The following is a 15,063-nucleotide window of genomic DNA, read 5'->3' on the forward strand; positions in this document are numbered from 1 at the left end:
AAGTGATAATTGAAAAGAAGGTGTGGCTTTTACTTTCATTTCTTCAGCAATTCACAAACTATCACTGCAACAGTTTAGTTAAGAGAATAAAATGAAATCCATTGTTCTCAATTCACTTCCATTTTTTATTTTATTTCATCAACTGGTAATGATGGCAGGAGGAATTTGGAATAAAATATGAAATGAAAGTGTTTAATCCCTCTATTACGTTCTCCACTCCCTCCCCCTTTACCTCTGAAAATAAATAACCTGATCTCACCTACACTGATCATCTCTTACATCATTTTGATAATACAGAATGTAGTTTATAGTCATTTGCTGGTTCCTTAACGCTACCAGAAACAAGAGTATAAGCTCAGAATATTACTCTATAAAAAAAGCCAGTCAAAATTTTGATATATTTTATAAAATCAAATTTACCATGATCTGATATAAAAATAATGTTCAGGCACTTATGCAAGTTCAGTTGTTTGAGACCATCCATCAGCATCCCAACTATGCTGTCCACTCTCTGTAATGCCAAAATGACCTGCCAGACAAAAGTAGGGATGTAAAGTAACTGTAAATAACTTTAATGTAAAAAATATATATTTTATAACAAGTGAATAATTTTAAAATGCAACAGTATATACTAACAATGAAAAATGATCTATTTCTATAGATTATTCAAGGTTGGAGGCAGTCCTAACCTAGGTGAAGCACACAGGGGGACTTGACCAACTATGCTGCAACCCCCAAACCCATGACGGGGACTACCTATAGCACACACTAGCTGGAGGAACTGTGAGGACAGGAGATCTACAGCATTCTCAATATCCCATTAAACTTGCTTTTTCACCATTTCCACTTCTCACAGTTCAGCACCCTTTAGATGTATATTTACTGACAACAGACTCAACAGGTACATCTATATGGCTAAATAAAAGTGGGAGCCTGCAGATGGGCTAGCATCTACACTGCTTAGGGCTACCTCCATCTACAGTAGACTAGCTGTATCTACACTATATAGTTCTTGGTTCCAGTTTTCTCTGGGCCCCACACTGTATTAAGACACAGGCACACATTTTTATGTGTTCTTTTAGTATAAAACATTTGAAAATGATGTTATAGTCAACCAGAGTGTTTTAAAAGTATGAAACTGAGGACACCTATTGCATTATCAGGGCACAGCTGATAACCAGCCTGAGAGCACAAACATTGATGGGAGCATACTAGAGGACTGTACAGAACAGGCAAAGCCAAGCCTGCTGCAGCAGTCTTCCGCAGACTTCCAATTGGGAGTGGCCCTGGAGTGAACTCTCCCTGAAACTGTGGCTGGGTATTAGTCATAGAACAAGCTAGTTTAAGACGACTGACAACAGCCACGGAACAAGCTAACCATTCAGCATTTTTAAAGATCAGGGATCTGGTGTTCAGGCTCACTTCCTAGACCTCTATTATTTAACTGTGTAAGTACAGCCATTTGGGGCTACTTTTCAGTATGTGCTAAGTAAACAAAACTTTTTTTTTTCAACTAAGTCATTTGGTTAAAAAAATGGAACTACAAATATAAACAGCCTTTCTCAGTGTGAACAACAGAGATGAGAGCTGCTCCTTGGGAGACTGTTTACAAATCCTCAGACTGCTTATCTTTGAGTATTTCTGACATACAGAACTTCAGATCTATTTATTAACCAAAGAAAAGGATAACCAGTTTAAAAACATTACACTGCAGCTGCAATTAGTAGTCTGCTAATTCACTGCAGAATTACATTTGTCTTTCAGTTTCTTACAGAAAATGTAACTGCTCATATGTGAAGAGAAGTTGGCAAGAGCTTTTTACTGTTGACACCACTGAGGAATCAGTTAGATGCCCCAAAACTTCTCACAGTTCAGGACAGTAGGATTCTACAAGGTTCTGGAGTTATTTTTGCTTTAGTTTGTTAAAAATAAATGGCTGTTTAATACTCTTGAAAACAATAACACTGACCAGTCCTAATGATTTCTTATTTATACAAAGGGTACATCACAGACTGAATGGGTGAATTTCCCTTTTACCACTATTTCTGAGAAGGCATGAAGTCTCACAACAGGCAGGTAAGACCAATATTCATCTAATCTTTGCACACAGAATGGGAGAACAAATGACAATTGTAATGCAAACACTTATCCACCAAAAATTGGACCATCACTAGCAAAATCTCTGGTTTTGCTACCCTGAAAGTGTGAAAACTTTCTGTTTTTTTTTTTTTTTTTTTTAAAATCAATGTCAAGAATTACTAGAAGTAGCTAAAAAAAACATACAAGGTATGCCCAAAAATGCTTTTGCAATTTTAAAGTTATTGAAACAAGGAAGATAAAATTTAGACTTACTAAATAGCCTGTTCATTACGTGCCTTGCATTGATGTTAATTATGGACTGACTGTCTGTTCACAAAATCTTTTTCTAATATGTGTACTGAACATGTTCTTGGTTATTTATCTAACATGCTTTATGAAAACTTATTATAGAATCAGAACAGAGCTTTAAATTAAAAAACAACAAAAAAAAGCAAAACAGAACAGAACAAAAAGACCCATTACTTACTCCACTGCTTACTGGTCCAAACTTATGGCCCGAGGAATCTGGTTCTTCTAAATACAGAGTGTAAAAGTGTGGTCTATATCAAACAGTACCAAAAATGTAATATTTTACATACACATTGAGACACAGTTTGAAAAGATAATATTTCAACAATGGATATCAAATATTGGAAACAACTATCATTTGGAGGAAGGACACATTAGAGGAAATAGAGAAACAAAAATAGGCATAAAAATAGGTTTCAGTCATAGAAACAGGTTTGCAGTAAGTAATATTTTGACATTGTTAGAGTAACAAATAAGGTATTGTAAATACAATATCTGCTTTAAACAAAGTAAATATTTCATCACAATACCACTGGAAGAGGATCTTACACTTGCAATTATATACCTACCTTTCATTTTCAGGTAACTGCAGCCAGTGAAGAACTGTTACCACCCTTTCTTCAAATGGAATTGAGCTGTATCAGAAAAATACAAGACCAACCATGTTTCCCAGATTCCATCTATGCTAATTTTCTGTGGTTCTGCAAGAGTTAAGTGCCTGATCTAAAGCTCACTTAAGTCAATGTTCTCCATTAACTGCAATGGAATTAGAATAAAGCTCTCAGTATTGCTTTCCTTCACCATACAAACAGAATCATTGATTTCAAGGTGCAATGGCACATACACAGTGCAGGTTTTCATTCCTGAAAAGTTCATGATTTTTTTTCCCCCAATTTGAGTGTAAGTTGTCATATCACATAAACTGTATAAAAGATTGTCACATCAGCTTCTGAAGTAGACCAGCAATGAGCATATTGATCTGTACCAACAGTAATAGCAATTCAGCTACCTACTACAAGTTCAAGTGAGCATGTACAACTTGCTAAAGAAAAGATAGTCAGTCAAGAATCAGAATTTCCATGCTATACGGGTAAGGTGTAGGAGAAGAGAGACTGATCATAAGAAGTTAGAAACGAAAAGTCTGATTTCTCAGAAGAGATTTGAGATAATTTTATAAATGATGATAAACAGATTTATGTAGCATTTTCATTAGGCAGAAAATGCTTAATCGCACTGAAGAGCAACCACTGAGTGAAAAATTACCACCTTAATGTAACTACCACCTTTCTGTAATGAAAGTAATTTGACATTGGAGCAGTTTACCACTGTACACAGTAAAACAATAGTTTTTATGGACAATATCATGTCAAGACTTGATCTGTTTACTGTAAGAGAGGTTTGGATTGAATAACTCTAAAGACATCCATAGAAGATTTGTATAAATAGGAACATAAAAAAAACTTTAAAGCTTCAAAGCTGCTCTTAAAGTAATTTTTCCACATCTTTCCTGTAAAAAGTTTGCTGAGGAACGATAAAATGACTAGACAAAGAATCTGCATTATAATGGAAAAGGAAAATTAATGGAATCCTACTGTTTTTCATGTCACGTACACAGAAAAGTAGGGAAAGTTTTATCACTTCTCTGGGATCTGTCCCATTGAAACATTTAATTCAAAGTAAAATATCCATCCAAGACAGAAGATTTTACATACCTATTGTATTTTTCAAACAGGTTTGGAAAGGTTCCATTAACTGCTACATCTGACCCAGGCCAGAAGAACGTACCCGCTTTTAGACCTTGATACATAGCTGTTAGCCAAATCTGCAGGAGAACAATCATCATTATTGGTGGAGTTTGTTGAATTAGCTATGTGACAGATTCACTACCATCCCACCAGTTCTGTGCCTTTTAGCAAAGCTAAAAGGTATGCAGAACACGCAGGACATCCAATCTTGCATATTATCACTAACTGCAGTCACAATATACCATCCAGCCTGATTTCTTATAACAAATGCTCACATCCTTTCCACTGCCATGGCATGGGGGAGCCAGGACAGAAGTAGAAACTACAGAAACTATTAGCTTCCACAGATAGGAGTAGCAATGCAGTAGTAGAACCATGGCTGAGTACCAGGAAGCAGAAGTGCCTCAAGAACAGTGCAGGAGGAAGAAGGAGTTGGAATGCTGCAAAGAGCTATGCCTCACATATGCCGAAATACAGGAGCAACAGTTCGGTCAACTCCTCCGATTTCACTGCAGATCTCAAGATCTGCAAATTTCTTTCTGCCCTCAGCATGTTTTCCTGTCTGACTCATATGCTTTCTTCTCAGTGGCCTAAAGCCCTTCCACCACACTTGTGTGTTTTTTCCTCTTAAAAATCAGTCCTTCCCACATTACTAAACAGTTGCATCTGTTCCATTTCCACTCTTCATGCTAGCACTCACCTGAACTTTCTTGTGCCTTTCACTTTTATGGCAGTCTCTACAGATTTGCCATAGCAGAAGGATTAAACTGAGAGGTTTTCTTCTAAAACTGCATCTTTAGACTCAGTAACATGGGCAGAGCAAAAACCTTTACTACTTACTACTAAAACTGATGGATCTGTTGATTTCCTCAGGACTTCAAGACCACTTCATATTGAAAACAGAACAAAAATCTAGTATCTTTGTTAGTTATTCTAAGCTAGTTTTCTCCTCAGAGAAAATTCCATTTAAGTTCAATAAAATTTATTACACTTTGCTTCTTTTGTCATTTGCAGCTCCAGTAAGGCAATCCCTAATTACGCTGAGTAATGCTTCTTGGCTGACTTAGAAGCACCCTCTGTACTCTTTCAAGATCACTGTGCATCAAAGTGATATTAAATAACACAAGAACAGGTTGCTGTACACTCTCGGCAGTGTATTAATACTTACAGGCTGTCCTTGGTACCACTGTGGATTAAACTTTTCTTCATTTTTAAGGGCGAAAGATACATTTCTTTTGGGGTCATATATCTTGTTATCAATTATACCATGAGATTCAGGATACAGTCCCTGTAATCGAGAGTATACCTTGTTGCAACGTTACAAAGAAAAAGAACCTTCTGGCTACGTAAATGGACTTTTGTTATAAATTGTTTGATGGACATATTTGTCTATGTGAGTCTTCTACTCTATCAGTATGTCAAGTCACAAGTTTAACACCTTCACACGTCATTGTTACCAAAAAACTATAATTCTGACTCAAATTTCACGTAAAGATAGCTGATTTATGACTTGGAGCAATGGATTTTGTAGTGCTGCTCTACCTCCAGATACCTTGTTGCTTCTCAGTGAGGTAATAAAATATTTGAGCAATTTTCTTTGGGACCAAACTCAGAGACACTGTTTCAATCTGTGCATTCATCTTTATCTTCACTGGTATCATCACTAGTATCTTTAGTACCAGTGACTAAGCAAATACCATGTTAGACCTTCACCAAGTGATCAAAAAACTTTGGTTCAGGCAAAGGATTTCAAAGGAGGATTGCACATCAGCTAGATGAAAGATCTAGGTGGGGATACCACTATGTAAGCAGCAACAGAAGTGCTCTAAGGCACCAGCTGTTAGGTAGCTTTAATTGACTTTGAGCTGTGCTTTCACACATACTGACTCCTTTAGATAACAGGATGGTATAACACCAGTGGGACCCTGCTAAACACCACAGCCTGTTGATTTTCACAAGAATGGGGAGCTGAGGCAAAGCTTTATTTTGCATTTAGGGACACTCTTACATGGTTTTAGAGCATGGTTAACACTTCTAGTTGCATCTTCAAAAATGGGACGTGCGGGAGGATTACTCAAAAATCTCATTCCTGGACCTGTGCTCCTGCTCACTTACCAAAAGACAGCCCTGACAAACTGGGAAAAAAAGAAAAGATGCAAATCCGCAATTAGCTATTAGAATTTTAGATTTTCACATCAAGAAACTGAGAAGGATCTGCTGGATTCCAACACCGCATTCAGTGTTGGAAACCTCTTTTTTTCTTTTTCCTCCCATATACAGGAAGTGAAGACATTTACAAGATCAGTTTTGTGACATTCCTATTCAGATTTGGATACAGTCAGTCACAGAGTCAATGTGATGTTCAAATCCTGACTTCCATTTCATACTCTTCTTTGGGTCATGCCAAGCTGCATTAAAGAAGTGCAACAAAGCTAGCAATTTAAAAAGTCAGTCTGTTCTCACTCCAAGAGACAGAGATCTACAGTTTAATGGAAACATTTATACAAATGAGGAGTCATAAAATCACATGACTTCCCAATTACATGGGAATTCTTGCAACTGGTAATGGAAGAATTGGATTACTTACTTAGATGAGATCTGACCACTTAGCTGTAGTGTTAGATAAAGCCTGTTAATCTAAATTCACATAAAAATTATAATACATTTCTATATGCTGAAGGTAAAATAATATTATTTTAATAATCCACACAGATATAATACATTATTCCCTTACAGATGGCTTGATAATGAACAGTCTCCTCAATAGTGGAAACATAATATACAGGAATTCTTACTGTGACGATGGAGTAATGATTGGGAAATGTTTTTGATGGATACACCGGTCTCATATTGGAAGTATATGTTCCACATTTTTCTAGACAAGGAAGAGGAAAAAAAGCAAAATTACAGAAACTGAAACTTTTGCCAGTTTCATGCAGACATACTTAAAAACAAAACAACAAAAATAACACAGACTTCTAGAAAGTTTTCATTCTTCAGTATTCTAGAGTAAATACTTTATTTTTCTTCCCACATTAGTTTACAAGCAGACTAAATGTCTAGTAAAACAAATTTTAGATCTAGTGACAGACTTCAATGGTCACATGAGCAGGACATATTCCATATGAAAAGCATACATAGCTAAAATGGAGTAAGAAAAGAAATCATGCCCTCCAAAGCTGACCTGGTGCATGGTAAGAGAACTGTGCAGCTTGAGAACAACTAGTTGCTTCACCCTGGAAGCTCCCAGAAGTAATAAAGTGGCTGCTGGCACAGTGTTGCTTTACGTTAGCACTCTCAAACACTTGTCAAATCACTATTTATTTTGCCTTCAATTTATGGATTTGTTGCATTAAGAAAGAAAAAAAAAGTCTTTACTCTGTGAGGATCACAAACTTTTCTTTACCTTTAAATAATATCACAGGTTTTTAAGGAAAAGATTAGGGCACAGTACTTGTTAGCACGAAGATTCATTAGCCAGGCCAAAACTTTTCAGCAAGACTTACTTAAGTTAGGTGCCTAAGTTTCCATAGGCAAATGTGTGGGTCCTGATTTTCAGAAAAAATTAAGGGCCTTCATTAAAGACTTAAAAAATATATTGATGACCAAAAATATTTTAATTGAAAACAAACAGCCCCAAAGTAACAATCCCCTAGACAAAAGACCACTGCATGCCCTCTGGGTCATATATAGGCATTTATAAATAAATAAATAAAATAGAATGTGTGTGTGTGTGTGTATATATATATAAAAAAAATAGAATGAAAGGTTTGATAATGTAAAAAGGTTTGATTCAAGGCACTTTGAACTCATTCAAAAAATAGATTGGGGCCTTGGATTAGATCTCTGTTGAAACAATCAATTTGAATTTAAAAAAACAAACAAACCAAAAAACAACCCAGCTGCCTGAAATAAATAAAAATCCTCTCAAATTACATTGGCATCCTTTCCCACTTCTGTGTTCTGTAGTAATATGGTTGTACTCTTACTGGTACTGGAACAGCTTGATGCATTTCGACCATTTCTAAATCTCTTGTTGAGGCTGTTTTCCCAAACACTATTTTTGGTTTTTTGTTTTTTTTAATAAAGAAAAATACATTTAAACGGTGTTTTTGCAAACTTGTCGGGGATTTTTGCTGGGACTTTCCATTGAAGTTATATTTCCTATTTTTGGCTTGTTGCCTTTTTTAGTTGAAGATAATTGAAGACAAAAGGAGGGCTTCTTTAAAAATTGTGATATCACAGCCTGGAAGTATATGGAAAACGGCTTCTCTGAATCTAAAATGTACAAATTATAACTATGTCAAGGTTCACTGAGAACTTCATTTTACACTCTCAACTTCATTCTGAATTCCTTACCTTTTAGCACATAACCATAAGAGTGAGTGAGTGAGTGTGTGTGTGTAATAAAATTTGCTAAAAGTGCAATTCTGATATTGCCTTACAAGAATCTACACTAACAAAGATCTCTAAGGAAACATCAGAATTACAGTGTAGGCATGGCATAATTTTTAATATTTCCCTGTTATATTCTCTCTTCCTTCAGTGTCAGGATACCAATCAGGAATGTAACAGAATGCTGTACTTATCAAGTGTTTTAAAGAGGAAGATCCAGGGATTTAGCATGGTTCTAACTTAATAAGAAAGTAGGCAGAATTGGATAAGTTACTTACTGTGAGTAACTATTCACTGTTTTACAAATGTATCGTTCATATATTGCAAGTCTTTCTGAACATTTATCTGTCCTGTAAATGGATAACTATGACCTTCAAAAGGATTGTTCAACATAATTCTCCAGCAGTTGTCAAGCATTTCATCTGTTGTTGTTGTTATTAGTCTACCACAGAGGGACAGATTTCATTGCCCCTTCATGTACTCTAAAATACTGTAACAGCCTTTATGTACTCATTTCTAGAAATGCTTATCTTTATAACATGACTGTTCCCACTGTCTTCAGTGCCAAGAGACACATGTGAAATTAAGCGCACAGAGATTTGAATGAGCAGGCCCTCAGAGTGTCAAGGGATTACAAAATGTGATTTATATCCCAGTGAAACCAACGTTCATTCATGAGATGACTCTTCTCTTACTAAAGAAAATCTGCCTCATCTGACCTTTTCATCAGCCATTTTACTATGAGGGAAAAAAAGACTAGAAAGCAAGGTTGTGTAACAAGATCGAAGAACCTGTGTTCTTAAAAGACTTCTGGTAGATTACAAAGAATCTTCCTGCATTCCTACTCTGAGTACTGTAGAACAGTAGATGTAATGCAGAGATTTTTCCCAGATCATTACTTATTTCATTCTAAAATATATAGTATTAGACATGGTGGGTTTAGAATACTTTTTAAAAAAATGCATGTTGTGACCATCAAAAACTGCATGATTTTGGAGAGGTGAATTGCCTTCGACAGAAAATATTGAAAGACTTGTTTTAGGCAACTGAATTTCTTAGGGGTCGGAATTTATCACAGGGTTCTGTAGAAACAGAAATATAAGTTTATCAGAGAAGCCAAGAAAAAAAGTTGTACTGTAGCCTATCCAGGCCAAGGAATGCAGTAGTTTTACACACAGAAGTGGACACTGAAGCCGAGAAGTTCTACAGAAGCTTTGCAGCACTGTATCTTGTATCTCAGCCAGAGCTATAACCACTTGTAAGTGCTAGTCTCTCCTCTCAAAGCTGAAGGAGCCTTCTTAAAATGAAAATTTTGACAACTGCATCTTATGAAACTGTTTCAAAGGTCTTTTTTTTATTCATGGAACAAATATAAAAAAGTTAAAACCTCAAATACGTCTGTGAATTGTTATCCTCTAGAACAGAACAAATTATAACAACCACTGTACAAAACAGCAAGTATTTTTATTGACTTATTTTTAGTCAAACTGAAAGCAGCCACTCCAGGTAGTAATTTATGAATGACAACAAGTTTGGCATATTTTTCAGACAAGAAATGCCATGGGTTCTTTATAGACCACAGCCAAAAAGAGACAGGACAAGTAACTTAAGTTACTGAGACACTACAAAACACTATAAAACCTACGGGAAAAAAAGTACGCGCTTACGAGATTCATCACTTCGGCAAATGTTTGTTAAATGAAGGTTTTCTCAGATTCACGTTTCTACTCTACATACCAGCCCTTGAACAGCATCTGTTCCTAATATCTTCCTTCTGCATTCTTTTTCAAGTGTAATGAAATGCTTTCTACATCACCTTCCATTTTCCAAAGCCGTTCCACTTAAATATGAGGCACTATGCAAAATAGATCTTTGAAAAGATAGTGTGTCTACTTCCTTTTTTTCTTTCCAGATAAAGTGAGCTCACAGCAAAAGAAGTCCACCCTCCTAAACACTAAGAGCTGCTTACCCATTTTTAAGGTTTCACTGAAAACCCAAAATTTGGCCATTCCTTGCCTCATGTCCTCCATCTCTCTGCCCTTTCACTCCCATGTTCTGTGTGCACAGCTGTTGTACAGGGTGACAACCTGAGATTCCATGGGAGGATAGTGAAGATTTAACATAGTAAGAATAGTTGCTTCTACAAAAAAACAGACCCCCATTGATTTTTCATGTAAGCGATCATAATATTACTTAGAAAAGGAAAACTACTCACGTAATTTGCTAATAACAGGTAGAAGTCCATCCCAAGTCTGCAAATATTCTGCTCTGAAGCCATCCAATGAAAACAGTAACACTGGGGATTTGGTAAATCTGAACAAACAGAAATTAAAAGTATTGAAAGGAAAATTATGACAAATACATTCCTATCACTATTTCAAGAAAGTTTCCCAAGAATCTTGGAGATGTTCCTTTTGGGCCCATAAACTAGGCCAAGGAAACAAATTCTCCTAAACAGAAAGGTTCACAGGCTGGCAGAGTGGTAGCAAAGCAGCCATTCTGTCCCCTCTGTTTGTAAGCTGGCAGAAGAAACCCTACCTGAAGAGGCTGAGAATTGTGATAGTACATCACAAACACAAAGAAATCAAGACAAGGCCTGATTTCACAAACTCACATGAAATAAAGCACAAACCAGGATGCTCACATAATCCATCTGCTTTTTTTAACATTCTTTTTTATCTTGAAATCAGTCCCATTGGAGCAATACTCAACCCCTCCAAAAAAGTCTCTGAGCTAAGAAGAGGGAAAGAGCAAAGGTGGTTTAAAGCCATGGCTTTGCCTTACTCACTTTGCTTCTGAACAAATTGTGATTTAGCTGAAAAACGGAATTTAGCTTTTTACATACACAGTGCACAACTCTTAAGAAGGTCTAGCATATAGAATATGCTAAATCACCAACTATAACACACATTTTCCTCCCATATTATAAGCATTATTTAACTAAAAAGAACTGAACCACCATTACTTCCGTACTCAGAATACTATGAATCTCCAGCATGTAAAATGTGGCTCTACAACTGGAAGCCAACTAATAACAGCATTCTAGCCTGGAGCTTAGCAGGTAAATTCAAAAGATGATTTCACCGGAACTAGCAAAGACAAATTCACCCTCCCAGTCCCCACAGGAACTATGTTTTCCAGCCTTGTTCTCAGTTTCAGCCCTGTTCATTAAACAATTTGTCTCCAACTGTAACCGTTTAAAACATTGCATCCATGAATGGGAATAGTCATCAGTAACTTCTTCCTTGAAATAAAAATATCCTATATTGGACCTATGGATATGAGAACATGTGAGACTGCAAAATAGCAGCTTAGCAGCATAGCAGCAACCACTGAAAATATAGATTTGCACAAAATAATTAAATATATATTTTACATGTCAGCTGCAAGCTCATTTTTCTTATGTTTACAAAATGTAAAATGAAAATTTAAGAACTTCATTACACTTTAGATTCCCAAGTAAAACAATGATGACAGAAGACAAATATTATAAACAAATCATTGATAATTTCTCTAGTGAGATACAGCACAAAAATCCAAACAGTCATTTACCCTGACAAGTAAAACATTTATAAGCCTTATTTCAGTCTAAAACAAACATGAGTATATCAAATTGAAGATTAGTCAAGCAACCAGAACACGTCCATCCTGAGAAAATGTTATCAACAGTTTTGAAAACAGTTCAGTCAAACTGACTTCATTAGCCAGAATCATCACATCGCCTCCCATAACCCAGTCTGGATAAAACATTAAAGAGCATTTAACAAGTGGGCTTGTAGACTGGTTTTCATTGTACTTAATACCATCTCTTGGAAATCTTAGTGGAGATGACAGGAGGTAGATGAATGGTCTTCAGACCAGGATTGAAGTTCTTTGGCAGAACACAGAAACTTCATGTAACACCTTTACTCATATTGCAAGTATTTTTGGCACCACAGATTTTGATTAATTTTATTAATATCTATTTTTTTCCCAACAAATTAATTTTCTCCAATGCAGAGGTATTCAATAAGAACTTCACTACAGGATTTCTTCCAATAAAATATGAATTTTGAAGCAAAAACTGTTCAATATTACCTACCTACAAATGTAAGGAAAAAAACAAACTCTTTTAAAACTCCTTAGAAAGGGACTTTACGCAACTCATTCTGGCTTGGCACTTACAAGTAAACCAATCATTAAGGACATGTTTTGTTTGTCTGCAAATCCATCTAGTGATCCCCTCGCATGTGTAAATTAAGCTTGACAAAATAGACCATTGCCACAACCAGAGAGATCAGTTGGTTTGCTTCTTGTATTTTGTACACATGCTAAAGCTTAAATAGGCAGTGATCTGTTCTGTGTTCGGAGAAGCAAAGCACGACGGACCACAGGGAAACAGCACTGTGTGGAACAGCTCCAGAGCACTCCCCATTGTCTGTGTGAAATACAGCTTACTCAGTCCAACCTGAGTTCAGCTCTGAGATAATAAATCTCTCCAAGATTTCTTTCCTGCACCCGATTTTTCTGTTGGTAGCTAAGCACATTTTTAAAGTAGCAAGTTTAGCCTATCATAAGCAAGCAGACCTCAGTCAGAACACAGAGGCTCTAGTTTTGCTTCTGCCAGTGATTCATACTGGCTGTGCCCAAATGGTATGACAAGGGTGTTTCACAGCTCTTGGATAAATATATATGCCACGGTCACATCCTGACTCCACACTGAAGGAAATCCAGTGGTAATTATCCCCTCCTATAAACTGGCTTCTACACAAACATAAGGGAGGCAAATAAGCTTGCTGTGGTGTAGCAGGTTCACTAGTCCGGATGATCAAGAGACCAGAACTGAGGACTGCACTGCCAAGCTGACCTGCCTCTCAACAGCTTGTTCAGACCCTGATTATAAAAGACCAACCCCCACCCTGAAAATCCAGTCCCCTCAAAAAGCTAAATACACCACACAGAAAACTTCCTATCCCCCCTACACATATGCACTGCTGCCTACACACACTCGTAAAACACGGGAAGTAAAACTTTCTTCTTCACTAAATACACGTAAGGCCACAACAGGAGGTGTAAAGATGTGATTATTAAGAAGTTCAGTAACAATCTGCAAATATATAGGAGAGAGCTGTAAAGAGGAAAGGAATCAACTGTTCTTCCAATACACTAGAAGTAGTTCTCACTCTACAAGTAGCAATAGGCTTAAATCACAACAAAAGATACTAACACTTCAAGAAAAGCATCTATTTAAGCACTAGGATAAGCTGCTTATGTAGGCTTGAAATCTGAGAGTATTATTTCATTCCTTCTAAGACAGTGGGAAGCACCAGGTGACTCCTGAAACCTCTTATAGCCCCATTTATTTTGTAATCCTATTAAATAACACAGGACCTAATCTTGGAAAGACCTACGTGTATTACTTAATTTTAACCATTTGGACAGTCTCACTGAAAACAGTTGGATTTCTCAGATTAATCACCTCATTGAACACAGCTGTGTTATGGCTTTTGTTTACTCTGCACTACAAGAACAATTACAACTCAGAACAAAACAGAATACACCCAGCAATTTGAACCCACAAACCATTTTTCATTAATATGCACAGAATTAGAGGTGATATCCTGAAGCTTTAAAATGAACACTGAACTAAATTCACCTGTACCCCTGCTTATTCCACCATAGGAAAAAGGGAACTGTTCGGTGTTGTCCATTGGGGAGAGGCCTGTGTACTAATAGTCTGAGATGAATCAAACAAGAGTGTTTACCAAAGGCTGGACTTTGACCACACATCACCCTTTCTGGGTTGGGTTTTACTGCAACATTCTGGTTTTGCCAGGATTAAAACAATTTTAGTGAAATAACTATGTATTCCTCTCATGTGCTGAACAGAAAAACAAACAGAAAAACTCTAAAAACAAGTTAAGCAACAAGAGTTGCTGTATGGCATTCACAACATTATCTTGACTGCTGATCTGCACAAGACTCATGTTTGTTTATTTGCCCTTGGTGTGTAGTACTCCCTGAGCTTATATTGAGGATGTCAGCACCCTAGAGCCTGTGACCCCCAAAACACAAATTATCAACAAAAGCTTCCAGAAGCATGTGGCTACAGCCCTCCTACTTGGGAGCTTATCGGGGTCTTGGATTCAAAGCTGGACTAAGAAGGTTCTGACATGTCAGCATTTTTTGTTGTTCTGAATCAGAATAAAAAGTAGTCATTTGGTATAAAAATATTCCAACAGGCAATATATTTTGTTTGACTTTAAGTCAAATAAAGTAATGAAGTGTTTTTACTTTACTAAAATTATCCCCAACACACTTCAAAATCACCAAAATGAAGATAGTCTTTTTTCTTTTTTAAACATATTTCAGTCAAGAACGTAACAGAATTCAAACAAACAAGTTGCAGAAATGAATTAAAAATATATATTTTTCAGTAGAACACTTTCAAGCCACTTATTTTATTAATGCCTTATACATCCAACCAAAGTTTGCAGTCAGCTTTAGTTTTAATGTTATTTTGAAGATCCCACAATAAAAATTCCACAAGAAACGC

At 36.4% G+C, this 15,063-nt stretch overlaps 1 protein-coding gene across 3 annotated transcripts in view; it reads right to left on the minus strand.

Moving 5' to 3' along the window:
* The window catches only part of ENPP1 (ectonucleotide pyrophosphatase/phosphodiesterase 1), a 60,477-nt gene that overhangs the window by 25,279 nt on the left and 20,135 nt on the right, over positions 1 to 15,063 (minus strand). For all 3 annotated transcript variants that reach the window (XM_067293708.1, XM_067293707.1, XM_067293709.1), the window contains exons 6-12: positions 10,744 to 10,841; positions 6,929 to 7,008; positions 5,302 to 5,421; positions 4,101 to 4,210; positions 2,958 to 3,023; positions 2,567 to 2,639; positions 421 to 529 (exon numbers count right to left, since the gene is read on the minus strand). In XM_067293708.1, coding sequence (XP_067149809.1) covers positions 421 to 529; positions 2,567 to 2,639; positions 2,958 to 3,023; positions 4,101 to 4,210; positions 5,302 to 5,421; positions 6,929 to 7,008; positions 10,744 to 10,841 — 656 coding nt within the window. The remainder of the gene's footprint in view (positions 1 to 420; positions 530 to 2,566; positions 2,640 to 2,957; positions 3,024 to 4,100; positions 4,211 to 5,301; positions 5,422 to 6,928; positions 7,009 to 10,743; positions 10,842 to 15,063) is intronic.

Source organism: Apteryx mantelli, chromosome 3 (genome assembly GCF_036417845.1).
Source record: "Apteryx mantelli isolate bAptMan1 chromosome 3, bAptMan1.hap1, whole genome shotgun sequence".
Classification (NCBI taxonomy): domain Eukaryota; kingdom Metazoa; phylum Chordata; class Aves; order Apterygiformes; family Apterygidae; genus Apteryx; species Apteryx mantelli.